Raw genomic sequence first — 15541 nt, forward strand, 5'->3', positions numbered from 1 at the left:
CTATGGCTAACTTTAACCTTAAATAAAATAAAAAAAAAAAACTACTGAGGCTAGAGGGCTGCAATTTGATATGTTTGATGATTAGAGAGTGGATGATCAACATACCAATTTGCAGCCCTCTAGCCTCAATAGTTTTTAGGATCTGAAGGCGGGCAGGAAAAAGAGCAGGCAGAAAAAAGTGCGGACAGACAGACAAAGCCGGAACAATAGTTTTCTTTTACAAAAAACTCAAAACTGATTGCCGATGTTGTACGTAAATTTAATTATCACAAGAGATAAGAAGTGAATCCTTCAGACCCATCTTTGTCGGCCATAATTCTGCAACTTTTCGAGTGTGTTGTCGTACCACACAAACCTAACAGGCATCCTCCATTACTTAACAGACACAAGTAAACTTATAAAATATAACAGTAATAATACGGACTAAAGCAGTTCACTGCAATTATCTGTACAAACATCCTGTAAATATATACTGCTTCCTACTCATGTAAATGTATTGACGCATTCATGAAGGGAAAAACTGATAAGGCACAAGAAAACGACAAGAAATTGCTGACCTTCCCGTTCAGCCAATCAACAATCGTGTGGCTGCAAAACACTCGAGTTGTCTGTGTCGGGCTCCTTATGAAACGCACCCTTTTAAAGAAATAATATTTCAGTGAGTAGCCCCTTCATGCACTCACTCACGCTTCGCTTCCACCTCCCAGTTCAAACTGGAAGGAAGGAAAACCTAAACAAAATTTGGAGGCTCCAACCACAAGTAGGCTAATACCAAATATTATTTAAAATTTGTAAATAAGTCACAGATATGAAACTATTCTCTCTCTCTCTCTCTCTCTCTCTCTCTCTCTCTCTCTCTCTCTCTCTCTCTATATATATATATATATATATATATATATATATATATATATATATATATATTTATATATATATATATATGTGTGTGTGTGTGTGTGTGTGTGTGTGCATGTGTATAATTATATATATTAATACATATATATATATGTGTATGTATGTAAGTATGTGTGTGCGTGTGTGAGTTTTCATGTATGATATGCGCGTTTTTATGTAGACATTCGTTTGCGTATTTACACATATTTTGCCTTATAAGACCAATCAAATCGCACATGAAGCTGTCACTAAACTGTGACTGTTATATTTTTCTAAAACCATACAATGATTATTCTTTAAGTCGTAGACACGTCCGAAGTGACAACAAAGAAGCTCTTTCGTTTATTGTTGTTTCTATCGGCACTCCTTTTACGGTTTTAAAGAAAGTGCAAGATGCGTTTGGTATTAACTTCTGCTCCTGGCCTAACTCGGGAAATAAAGATGAGAAAACAAAAAGATCAAGTTCGATAAGACCCTGTATTCATATCACTAATAAACATTATGTAATGAGGACGGAGAGGTTGACAGGATATTTGAGAGCTTGTGTATAAGAGGATTTATAGATGGCTAAAAGCGTTCTTGTCAAACAGAAACACGATAACGTTTGCGATAAGACTAGAGGACCCATTAGCTGAAAAATCCGAACCAAAGTTCGTCCGTTCACCTCGAGCCACAGGAAGCGAGTAAGGAAGCAAGAGCCCAGTGGAAGGACGCTGCACGATTTAGGTAAGAGTTTTACTCCACGTACAGTAGTCTTGTAACCACGTTTTCTTTAGTTTTCACTTTTTCATTTCTTGTATTTCTCTCTTCATTAAAACCCTTTTATATGGATCCTCCTCTTTTCTTTCTTCCTTAAAAAGTACTTAAATCCTTCCAGTTGACTTTGAGATAAAGAAGAATAATTCTATGGGAATCATATTCTTATCCCATAATATATATATATATATATATATATATATATATATATATATATATATATATATATATATATATATATATATATATTTTTTTTTTCTTCTTCTTCTTCTTTTTTTTTAGCTGATAGGTAAGATGGGTGAAAGAAGAGTGAGGGCAGTTAGCTAGCTAACCATGGTAGGGAATAGTTTAGGAAGTGATATATTAGTAAGAGTAATGTCAAGTGTGGTTTATCCACAATTTTATTTAGGTAAGGGTACAATTTTTCTAACATTAACATAATACAATAATAATTTTACATTATAACAACATGGTGAATTATACATATTGCATATTTTGAATTTTATTTCTTATTAGTATAATCATATTTAAAACATAAAATAAAATAAAAAAATAAGTTCCAATTTCCTCATTTTAACCTTGATGTTAATTATCATAATGATTTTGCATGATACCTACATAGTAAATTCTAAATATTACTTTTTCACAAGGCATTTCTTAATAATATAATGGTTGAGGTTCATCACGATGAAGATATGAAGATACTCTTCTCCACCATCTGTGGTCTGTGTTGTTTGGGTGGTTTCTCTCTTCTGCTACGGATTCTTCTGTTAATTCACTGTTGTATTGATCTAGTTTGCTCCATATGTTGGTTGCCAGCCTGTATAATCTTTGATTAATTGGTTCTACTTCGTATTTTTTGTGTATTTGTTCTATATTCAGATCGTCATCTTGATTGTTTCTCACTGCGGACCTTAGTATCTTATTTTGGAATTTTTGTAATGCACTTATATTGGAAGTCGATGCTAAACACGTGGGTATTGGTGGATATTCCATTATTGGTCTGATTAGGCTTTTGTAGAAATGGACTTTGATATTTGTGTTCATATTCCTAAAACGTTTTAGCGTTGTATTTTGTGTTCTTGCTATTCTTAGCCTTTCTCTCACGTGTCTTGATATTCCTGTTTGTCCGAATTGCATTCCTAGTATTCTTGTACTTTTAGTAAAATTCATCGGTTGTTGATCTAACATTATTTGTGCAGGTTTGTAAGCAGACACTGATACTTAGTTGGAATTTAGATTTATTTGTCTTTATCTTCCACTTCTTTTCAAATTGATTTATTCTTTCAATTTGGTTCATTGTTTTTTGTGCTACTTGTCTTTTCAAAGTTGGATCCCTTCTTCGAGTGCGTTTTTTCTGGGTGTATAATTATTTGAGTTATATCATCTGCAAAGCAGACATCAGTACAGTACTCTGGTGGTGAAGTCAAATCTGATGTATATTATATGAATAGTGTTGGACTGAGTACAGATCCTTGTGGGACTCCACTTAGTAACGGGAATGGATTCCCTATGTAATTTTGTGACTTGATTGCTGCTGTTCGATCTTTGATGAAGTTGTATAGTATTTTCTCAAAAATGTCTGGAAGGTTGAGATGTAATATTTTGTATTGAAGTCTTGTATCCATACTTTGTCAAATGCCTTGGTTATATCTCTACATATTAGGTTACATAGGTACCTTCTTCTTTGTGATAGTGCAATACTCTCATATATTGTTGCTATTGCAATGTGGGTCCCTCCCTCTTCCTTTTCTAAATCCATATTGATTATTATTGTGTAGCTGATTACCTTCTAAGAACAACACTAATCTGTTGTTAATTATTTTTTCAAATATTTTGCCAGGTATTTCCAGTAATGATATTGGACTAGTACCTTTTCCTGGTTTGGGTATCAAAATCATTATTGCATTCTTGAATATAATTGGAAAATATCCCTTTGAGAGAGCCCAGTTGTATATTTCTCTTAATTTTTCGAAAGCAATGTCTGGTAAATTTTTAATTATGACCTTGTTAATTCCACTCTTTCCTGGTGCTTTGTGTTCAAAATTTTTAATTATTATTTTGATTTCCCATAACTCTATTTTCCTTGTTAATGGGCAGTCTTCATTGAGTCTGCTGATATCAGCTACATAATGCGGATTTGTTCTGTTTCTATGTTGTTCAATGAATTCATTGACTATTGTCTCATGTTGGTTGTCGTTATCTGGAATATTTCCTGCCAGTAGGCCTTGTGCAGTACTTCCTTCTCTTTGCCATCATATATTTTCTCATTCCCGTGCTTTATGTATGGCGAAGTATTAATTTTGCTTCCCATCAGTCTTGCAACGGAGTTCCAAAATTGTTTTGGGTTATTGTACTGTATTTCTGTGTTTTTATTAGGTCTTCCCAATTTTGATTATATAATCTTGAGTTTTCTTGTACTAACTGTTCTTGTAATGACACATATCTTCTCATTCATATGTTGTTCCACCCTGTTATAAGTACTGTGTTTTGGATGTTGTTGTAGTGCCATTGTATCAATTTCAACTTATCACTACTAATAGGATGTGGAAGTGTGGTGTATTTAGTTATGGGTATATGATTTTTTATTGCTTCCTCTATATTTCTGTACCATTCTTCAAGCTCACCATCTACTATTTTTTTTTTGTTATTTCTATTTCATTTGAATTTGAATTTATTGTTGGTTGTCTACTCATTTTTCCTTCTATTTCATTTTTGAAGCTTTCCCAACTTGCTCTTTTTATTTTTGGTATTTCTAAGAATGGAATCATTATTGGATTGGTTGACAATGTAATTACCATTGGTATATGATCGGAGGAGGTTGTTGGTCCTATTGTAACGGCAATATTGATGTGAATTTTGTTATTTCCCAATATTATATCTGGCTTTCCTTTTCTGTTATTTGCTACAAAGGTATCGAAATCAGGTCCTAAGTGTATGATATACTTTTTATTTATTAATCTGACTATTTCTTGTCCTGTGTAACTAGATTGCCTATATCCAAATAGTTGGTGTCTGGCATTTAGATCCGCAATGAGGTAGGTTGGTTCTCTCCTGTTCATTAACTTCATGACATCCGGAAGTGGAAAATAATGTAGCGATCACTATTGGTCCTTTGTTAGTTTGAATTTGGACTGGTAAAAAGTCGTCTTGGAAGTCGTCTATTATCTTATGTCTAATATTACTCTTGATTGCTATTGCAATTCCTACAAAGGGTTCATCAGCAAAGTTTTGCGTATATGTAACAAGAACAGAATTAACACTTTTTTGAAAGTGTACGTAACGTGCTCTAACAATCTTTCTTCAGGAAAAAGCGTATGAAGGTTCGCTCACGATAACACTTGCATCCTTTTTTTCTCCTCCCTCTCTCTCTCCCTCTCTCTCTCTCTCTCACTCACCGTGTATCGCTTCTCTCTCTCTCTCTCATCGTTTCCCGAAGTTCACCCACCCGAATCTCACTCATTCTCACCAAAGCAATTAAATGGACTATTTAAAGAAACGCAATAGTTTCTACAAAAATAGGTTTATTATTCAAATAACCCAACAAGAAATGAATAAAACAAAGCAAAGATTAAAATGCATAATAAATGAATTATCGAGTCAGATAACTAAACTCTGAACTGCAAAGCACTTCTGATTAAAGAAGTCTCATTATGGCTAATAGCCTGAAAATATCCAAACTCACACATACTCCCCAAATCAATAACTAAAGTCATGTCAAAAAAACAGTCTACCACATGTTATTCGAACCAGTCTACACTGTCCACAGACATCTGTCGAAAGAATTAAACATGATAGAAAACTCCCAAAAATATATGAAATGCAAAACACAATAATGGAAAGTGTAAAATGCATAGCCAAGATATGGCAAACGTAACATAACAAAATAATAATATAAAAGAGGTATGAATATTCATATTAAATCTCCCACACCAGTTCAAAAGTTCATAATGATTAGAAAATCATGGTAAAAATCACAAGTTCAATTTCCTCCCATAAAAACAGAGATTTCAAACTCTACCTTATCTGCCGATTTCAAAGCCTGATCCTCTCCAAAGCTACGTCTAGACAACTGCAGTTCTATCACGTTAATGAACGATCAAACTCACTTTTAGGGCAGATTTTGGCATAATCTAGATCAAATTAACGCACGTACTCACGAATATACATAACACTTCGGAGATCACCTGACCGGCAATATTGCTGAGGTTCTCACGCAGATAGCTGAGGAATCAAACTATTTGCTGAACACAAAGATTTTACATCGAGTCTCTCGACCTAGTTCCATCTGACTCCAAAAATTCTTCCATCACATCTTAAAGCATTGAAGCTATGAAATGCATATATGTGTCCTTTAAAATTGTAGCAGCCATATTTTCTGAAATATATATGTATTATATCCAAACATTTTCAGAGTTTCATTTCGTTTCATACCATGGTCTAGTAATTGTGTTCTTTTTCTTTCACTTTTCCGTTTTCTGGTGTTATTGGCTACTGGCGTAGTACTTTTTGATGCTGAAGTTGATCTCTGTGGATTTTGTAAGATGGGAGAGTTGGAAAAACCTGAGAAGCTTGGTAGTGAGGCTTGTATTTCTTCTGTTAATTGATGCTGCGTTTCTTGCAAATTACTTATGCGTCCTGAGGGATGGATTGGTGGGTTCGACTCCGAACTGGGTTCAGTTCCGAGTGTAAACTCTTCATCTGATGCCATTATATATTTGATTCCAAATTTTACACCCTGACATAACTCTGGGAAATTTTCTCTGGTAAAGATTTGGTAAATTTCAAAGATTGTTCATACATAAGGCAAAAGAGGTCTTCCTCGGATAACAACGTCTTCATATATATATATATATATATATATATATATATATATATATATATATATATATATATATATATATATATATATATATATATATATATATATATATATATATATATATATATATATAGAGAGAGAGAGAGAGAGAGAGAGAGAGAGAGAGAGAGAGAGAGAGAGAGAATATTATGAACATATTACAGTACTTACGTTCCACCATTTCATGAAGCTTATATTTATATTCATTTACAGGAAGGGAAGTTGCTCTCTGAAGAATCTATCACGATGATCCGTGGAGCCCTGATATTATTTCTTTTGCCAGCAGTGTTTTCTCTTTCTGTAAGTAACTTCAATGATAAGATTTACTCTTTTATGGAAAAGTTAAGGTTTTGTCTTGTCTGTAGTCTCAGGTAAGCTGAAAAAGGCAGCAGAATGCTACGGGGTCGTGATTGAAGCCCGATTTCAGAGCTCGACCGAATCAAGCCGAGAATCTCCACTCTGCACACTCACTCACTAACTCACTCACTCACTCACACACAGGCTAGTGGTGAGAGAGGGTGGCTTTGGCCGGACGAGCGAAAGCTTAACCTTGGAGTTCATTAACTGTAAACCATTATTGCTACCTACGGAACAAAGCATCATAGCTGGTTACACACTGCGTTTCATAACAAGGAGATAAACTTGAAAATTAATTGAGTAATAAGTAATAATTCGAGATTAAGTGAGGAAAAATAACACTAGGGGAAGAAATCTTATAGAGATTTAGAAAACATAATATAAATAAATTAGAACGAATAAGGAGAAAAGAAGACCCACTTGCTATTGTTTATAGCTAGCACTGCCTACTCTTGCAAATTTTAATCATTTGTCTTTGTTTATTACCGTAGAACAGCGGTTCTTAACCAGGGGGTCGTCTGGGGTTTCTCAGGTCGTCACAAAGGGTTCGGGAGGATATAATTTATTTTCATATATTTGGATTAGCCAGTTGGGCTTTTACCAGTTTGGTGAGTGCAACTTGTTACCTGTCGAGCACTGCTCCTCACTTGGATAGACTTATGGCTGCAAAACAATTTCAACCGCCCCACTGAGCAAATGAGAAGATTTTATTATTTGTATGATGTTCAAGAGTTCAGTGGAATTTACAGTGTTCTGGCATTCGTAGAGGCTATGTGGAATTCTTCAAGATCTTGTTTGTGGCATTTTCAATAAACCATGGACTTCCTATGGTTTTGTTTTATCTTACAATTTCACATGGTTCACCATTTCAAAATTTATTATAGGGGTTACGGTAATGTCCTGAAGAGTCTCGGGCGCTCATAGGATCTCGGGCGTTCATAGGATGAAAAAGGTCAAGAACCACTGCACTGCTGTAGAACATCGTCTAACAAAAAAAAAAAAAAAAAAAAAAACTGGAGAAAAGCTGGGACAGATTAATCTATGCCTAATTTACGTTAATTGCAAGATCTTCAAGTTCACAGAAAATTGCAGATTTATAGATGGATCAAAGGACTGCACATTTTGTTATCTGGAAAGTCTAGTCACAGTCACCTGTGCGGTCAAGTTCAAAACCGCAGCAAGTTCCTCGTTGGACGAGTCGGTAGAGTTGTGGGCTAGCACTCGCTAGGCCCGAGTTCGAGTCTCCGGCCGGATAATGAAGAATTAGAGGAATTTATTTCTGGTGATAGAAAATCATTTCTCGCTATAATGTGGTTCGGATTCCACAATAAGCTGTAGGTCCAGTTGCTAAATAACCAATTGGTTCTTAGCCACGTAAAGTAAGTCTAATCCTTCGGGCCACCCCTAAGAGAGCTGTTAATCAGCTCAGTGGTCTGGTAAAACTAAGGTATACTTACTTCAAACCGCAGCATTATACGAGTATATGCACACTGCTAAATCTTATTTGTTCAAAGATAATTTTGTAGCCTTTTTCTCCTCTTGAATGTGAAACGCAATATGAGCCATAACAACGATGATCTGCGGATGATAAACTCTGCGTTTAGACTTGTTGCCATCCAGCACCAGGCCAGCTGCTTTCACCAGTGGCCCTTACACAAATAAAAAGACTTAAGCTTCGATCGTCGGGACGTAAGTAACATCCTCAACACTGGGACTTTCCGTCTTCACCATCTCACACATTGGTGATATGTGTGTATAAGCTGCATCAAATTATTTGTGTTCATCAACAGTGGAATTCAGGTATTTGAAGCCAAAACCATCAACAGCAAATTTATACATTTTCTGACTCACACACACACACACACACACACACACACATGTATATATATATATATATATATATATATATATATATATATATATATATATATATATATGTGTGTGTGTGTGTGTGTGTGTGTGTGTGTGTGTGTGTGTGTGTGTGTGTGTGTGTGTACCATAATGCGAGCCTTGTATATATATACAGTGAATTTTAATAAAGCAACTTCATCTTGGAAAGAACATGTTTGAAAATTTACTTTAGAAAAGCAACTTTTATGAATTAGAGCTTCTGGTTCACAAACGCAATCAACCCTTGCTATCGTTCCCAAACCTTGAGCGCGTCCATTTGCATTATTCCAGCAAGACCAGATAGATAAGGAGATTAGGTCAACAAATGGGACGTAAACACCTGATAAGGATAAGAAGCCTTTATTGGAAATTTCCTCTGCCTGCAATTGTAATATATATAAAGAAACTTCCTTCTCTTGATGAAGGACAGTATGGCGTATACACGATTAATTTTCTTATTGCTTTGCAGTGTAAAAAATTGCATATCATACGAGAATTTTTTAGCAATTTGCTCACATTAGCAAGAGGTTTTCTTTCTATGAATTACAATTCACGCGTCAAAATATAAGTGCATTTCAGTACCTCCGGCAAGGATATTATATCACCCATTCGGTTTGTTCATTTATTGCTTTTAATTATTTAGCGCTTTCCCTGTTTAGAAATTTATAAAAGTCCTTTACCGATAAATTCTAGCGATAATAATTATGTTATTTATGCGCATTGTGGTGAAGAAGGCATTCGTTTTCTTTAGGAAATGGTGCTAGTATGATGTTTGGAATGTTGACTTTTCTGTTCTCTCTCTCTCTCTCTCTCTCTCTCTCTCTCTCTCTCTCCCTTTGTAAATTTGGCTATAGCGAAGGTAAATTCGCTTCGGAGAGTTTGTCATTAATTTTTTTTTACTCCTCCCGTGCTTCTGGACGGAAACGTGGCTTTATTCTATCTCAGCAAAGCTTAAGCTCGATTCCAGATGGATGAACTGCATTAAACTCAAGCTCTCTACACCCCTGTTCTCAAGGTGCTAACCTTCAGTAACGTGCAAGAGATACGTATCATCTCAAGTACAATGAGCTCAAGTTCGTCACTGGGAGTTGACTCTCTTCTGAGAATGAAATAATGAGTTCGCCGTATGTCTGTACGTACACAAACAAAAACACGCATACATATATATATATATATATATATATATATATATATATATATATATATATATATATATATATATATATATATATATATATATATATATATATATATATAGCATAGGCCTATTTCCCTGTGGGAGGTGTCGTGCCAGGAACCCTCCGGTTTCTTAGCAAGTCTTTGAGGATGAAGTTGTTCGCCCTATTGTTTTTACCCCAACAGACGCTGGTACCCTTTTACAGCTTGGTGGATAAATAGGCAGTAGGCCAGAACGATTCAGGTACGTACGAAACGTGAGGCAAATGCCACAGCACTTGGCCTTTGAGTAGTTAGTTGCGCAGCCTCCGAGCGACACGATTTATCGCTTCCAACGGCAAAATGTCTTGCACAACCTGGAAACACGTGCTGCGTTCCCCTATTCCACGTGTTCTTACATGGCGTGAATTGGATTGAAAGTAAAACATTAGCAAAACAGAGTTGTAGGAGACCTCAAACCGGAGCAAAGGCTGAGCAACCCAACATCCAAAAGTTCTCTTCTCCTAAAAAGTTACATTTCTATCTCTCCCAAAATCTGATCCGTTGTCGCCAGTCACAATGCCAAAGATTTACAAAACCCAAGTAAAAACTCACAAATAAGTTTTTGCACAATCCTACCATCAAACAGACAAACAATATCAAATGAACAAACAAACGAACCACAGACATAACCTTTGAGTGAGAAAAAATAAGGCTGGAGGAATGAAACATTCTTCATTTCACAGACGGCACCTAAATTCAATAAGTTTACGGTTTAAAGTAGATGGAAATGGGGGTGGGATTAATATTTAAATATTGCATAAAATTACTTTCTAATGAAATTTCTATTCAAAATACATTCAGTGTGTTTATAAGAAAATGACTCCCCAAAAAAGTTCTTGGTAACATCGTTGTTCTTTTCAACCCTTCAGTTTTTGAGTTTGTGGTTGTGGTTGTTGGGAAGTGGTTGACTTGTAGTCTCTACTGATATTATAATGTTATGCTCGTCTGTTTCCATGTCTAATGCAATGCGTCGTCCAGTCATCTCCAACAACCCTTACGCCTGCAACTAAAACGTCGACAGAACTTCCTTCAGCTTCTACTGGTCATGCAACCTCTATATTACCAACAGCAGCATCAGCAACAACAACGTCAGCAACAACAACACCAGTAAAAACAACCGACGAGAATGACCTTTCTTCAGGAAGTACAACTGGTAAGATTCACCTCCAGTATAAGCGAACGACCCGTCCACTTATGCCTGCGAGACCTGCCTGAGCATTCACTGGCTTTTGGCCTGATCACCTGGTTCCAGGAAGCCTGTCGATATAAGTTGTCTTCAGACAAATGAAAGAGAATTTTTCCAACAATAGGGACTTATAACATTTGTGTAAAACAATAATCATGACTTCCTGGTAATATACGCTGCTTTGACGCGATTAATACTGAAAGTAAAATTCTGATCTTGAAACTGTTTTTTTTTTTCAGATATTTCTAGTACTACAGAGGAACCAAGCAGCGATGGTACGTAATAATTTTTGTTTTTCTTTGCATTTTGCCGATATTAGAAAAAGGTCCACAGATACTCCTGACTGGGGATGTTCTTTTCTCCTTACGGCAGATGACTTAATAGGTGTATTAACCTGATCAAATATTCAGCATCTGATATATATATATATATATATATATATATATATATATATATATATATATATATATATATTATGTGTATGTATATGTATATGTGTATATATATATATATATATATATATATATATATATATATATATATATATATATATATATATATATATATATATATATATGTGTATATATATATATATATATATATAAAGTTTATATATATATATATATATATATATATATATATATATATATATATATAATATATTTATCACTTACTTTACAATTATCAGTGTGTTTATGCAATTACTGACTGGACCTCACTGAAACCGGATGGTATCTAGCAAGAGATATTTATTCAATAAAAGTTACAAGGTCTCCAGGACTAACAGTCCTCATTGTCAAATATCCATCGAATGACCGGACATGTGGTCCAGCTGTATTTATAGGTGTGTGGGGGAGTGGATTAAAGCCCGTATGCCTGTGATTATCCTCCGTCTCCTGTGTAGCTCCGCCCTCGTGACCTTGGCCTTTCTCTGCCCGCGATTCTTTCCAAGAGTGGATTTTCCAAGTGGTTTCTTGTGTTTTTGTGTTTCTTTTCTATTGTAGAGTATATATATAGCGTATAGGACAAAACTAAAAGAAAAGAATTAGAACGTAGAATAATATCAGGGGAAAGCCCAGAGATCCCATACATTTATGGTAGTCGAAAGATTCATAAGGAAGGGTGCCCGCTTAGACCTATCATAGCATCAACGAGGTCATTGCAGAGGAGGCTGGAGAAATTTCTTGCCAACATAATGGGAAAATGGGTGGGTTTAGTATCTGAAGGGCATCTTAAACATAATATGAACCTTGTAGGTGAATTATCCAAAATTAACGTAAAAGATCATAAATTTGCAAGTTTATCCGTAACTTCTGTGTTTACCAACATACCAGTCAAGAAGACGATGGAAGTAATAAAAAAGAATATGGAGGAAAGGGTTTACACTTGTGGAATAGATCATGATGTTCTGATAAAATTGTTGTCGGCGGCCCTCAGCATCAATGTGTTTAAGTGGGTGAAAACCATTACATCCAAAAAAATGGGGTGGCTATAGGTTCAAGCCTTTCGCTGAGCTTGGCTAACATTTTTATGGAATGGTTTGAAACCGAAGAGGTGGGTAAATTAAATAAAAGGGAACTTAAACATTATCAAATGGGTAAGATACGTGGCTGACATCTTCTTTATTTATAAGGGAGAAAGGGAAGAACTACGCAAGTTCCTAGAGAACATAAATAAGCTAAATGAACAAATCAAGTTCACAATACAAGAGAAGAAGGGAGAAATCCCTTTCTTGGACGTACTGGTAAAGAGGGAAGGGGAAAGTTTAAAATTTAAGGTACACAAGAGGAAGACACACACCAGTTCATACATATGTTCTCCAGTCATGGAAAAGAAATTAAAATGGGGCTAATGACAAGGTTGGTCATTAGGGTGGATGAAGAGCTGGAGTACCTGAGGGAGTTTTAGGAGATTAGGATACCCTAAGTATTGATGGGAACGGGCACACATTAATTAAGGCAAGAAAAATCTACTTTGGGGGAAGGGAAGGGATAGAAAAGGAACATTTGAAGGGGGAAGAAAATAATTACAGTCCCGGACAGCAACACTATTACACCCATCAACAGGCAAGCTAGATAATTTCAGATTGACAGGCAGTTACAAAAGCACCATTAAGAATAAAGTAGTTAGAAACAAAAAGTTGGTAGAGGGGGAGGTAAGAGGCAGGGTATACATGGCAGCGTGTCTAGACTGTGAAGAGCGTTACTTCGGTGAAAGCGGCAAACCTTGCAAAGAACGAGCCAAACAACATTTACAAAACATAAGTCACTGTAATCAGACATCAGCAATCGCCAAGCACTGTTGGGAAAAAGACCACAAAATAGACTGGGAAAATATAAATTTTTTGTACAGGAATGCAAACAAAATGGCCAGGCCGATTGTAGAAAATGCCTTCATAACATGCAAACAATGTAATGGCAGGCAACGCAGGAAACGGATTTAAAGACAGCCTGTCAAGAAAAATCATATACTCTGCAATAGAAAAGCAACACAAAAACACAAACCGCATGGAAAATCCACACTTGGAAAGAATCGCGGCCAGAGAAAGGCCAAGGTCATGAGGGCGGAGCTACACAGGAGACGGAGGATAATCGCAGGTATAAGGGCTTTAACCCACTTCCCCACACTTATAAATACAGCTGGACCACACGTCGGTCATTCGATGGATACTTGACAGTGAGACTGCTAGTCCTGGAAAGCTTGTAATTTTTACTGAATAAATATCTCCGCTAGATTCCATCACATAATAAGAGCTGCGTGTTCCAACTTACCAGTGAGCTATCATGATGGAGGAGGGTTAATGCCGAAGCTGAGTACAATTTCCTGCTCTGGATGGGTAAATAAGTACAGCAGATTCGGGATTAACTTACACCTCTCTTGATGGCTCAGTGGTATGACTGTTGACTGGATTTGTTGGAAGGTACTGTGTCGAGGAATTGAGACCCGGAGGTGCTGATCCACTTACCACTTTAAAATAATCAACACACAATCACGTGTGGAACAGAAATAAATTTCTGACTCACATCGGGATCGAACCCATGTCTTTCAATTGAAAGGCAAGGGTGCTGCCCACTAGGCCATACTACTCATAAAAGAAGTTGGAACCTAAGGGCAACTGCACCCAAGGAATTACCTGGGCAAGCTAACTGCTTGCATACCAGCGTGTTTTCCCCAACTTCCCGACTCGGCAATCTATCTTATTCACTCAGAGGGGATAAGTCGAATGAAATGCTGTCAATTGGGTCATTGCTGAGTCGGGAAGTTGGGGAAAACACGCTGGTATGCAAGCAATTAGCTTGCCCAGGTAATTCCTTGGGTGCAGTTGCCCTCAGGCTCCAACTTCTGACTTGTATGGCCTAGTGGGCAGCGCCCTTGCCTTTCAATTGAAAGACCTGGGCTCGATCTTGATGTGAGTCAGAAATTTATATTTATATATATATATATGTATATATATATATACATATATATATTATATACATATGTACATACATATACATATTTATACATGTGTGTGTGCATGTGTGTCTTTGCATATGCGTTTTTAATTTGACATTATTCTTTTGATTCCAAGCTCTAAAATTTGTAAGTATGTATACTAGGTATAGGTTAATAGAGAGAGAGAGAGAGAGAGAGAGAGAGAGAGAGAGAGAGAGAGAGAAAGAGAGCGTATAATTGCATTTGCCTTTATTACAGAGCTGTCTCCTGGAGCCATCTGCGGCATCGTACTCGGCTCCCTCGCAGGTGTGGCTCTTATCATGGGAGGAATCTACCTTTTGAAAGTGAAACATCTTCTCTGTTTCCGGTAAAGCCACCTGGAAACGCCTGGCAAGGACCAGTAAGAAGAGTCTTGTTATATCAGACGTAAATGAGGTGATTTCTGAAGTAAAGACTGAAGTATGGGCAGTTTTGTACAGATAACAGACTCTATGTATTCTTGTGATAATCCAAGAAAAGCTACTATTATAATTTCCTTTCTCTCTCTACCTCTCATTTTGAATCTGCTAACACCAGTGCGCGTTTGGTTTACGGTTACTACCTCAACATTTGTCTTAATTTACTGCCTAGGTCAACAAACGCAGAGAGTTTTAACAGCGTGTATACAAAAATTCAAATGAACTTTAGGGTTGGGGAAGAGGACCATTAATTTAGATCTGGAAAAAATAAACGGCCTCTTAGAAAGGCGCCAGGAGACCTGTCACTGGGCCTTGTCCGCTGAGCTTTTTGCGCAGTGACAGAGTTGTGCTTACACCGATGATTGCTCTCCTCAGAACGAAACTCTGGAGACCGCAGACATCTTCCAAGGGCGAGCGGTCCAAACGCTACCCCAACACACAAATGCACAAATACACACACACACACACTTTAGAGGTACATACTTTACC

General features: G+C 36.5%; 1 protein-coding gene across 1 annotated transcript; it reads left to right on the plus strand.

Moving 5' to 3' along the window:
• Positions 1 to 1511: 1511 nt before the first annotated feature.
• On the plus strand, positions 1512 to 15107 carry LOC136840522 (uncharacterized protein F58A4.1-like). Its single transcript, XM_067107173.1, has 5 exons — positions 1512 to 1617; positions 6722 to 6808; positions 10952 to 11126; positions 11399 to 11434; positions 14853 to 15107. Exons 2-5 carry the CDS (start codon positions 6755 to 6757, stop codon positions 14963 to 14965), a joined length of 378 nt encoding a protein of 125 aa, XP_066963274.1. The 5' UTR covers positions 1512 to 1617; positions 6722 to 6754; the 3' UTR covers positions 14966 to 15107.
• The last annotated feature ends 434 nt before the right edge of the window (positions 15108 to 15541 follow it).

Source organism: Macrobrachium rosenbergii, chromosome 7, assembly GCF_040412425.1.
Source record: "Macrobrachium rosenbergii isolate ZJJX-2024 chromosome 7, ASM4041242v1, whole genome shotgun sequence".
In the NCBI taxonomy this organism is placed as follows: domain Eukaryota; kingdom Metazoa; phylum Arthropoda; class Malacostraca; order Decapoda; family Palaemonidae; genus Macrobrachium; species Macrobrachium rosenbergii.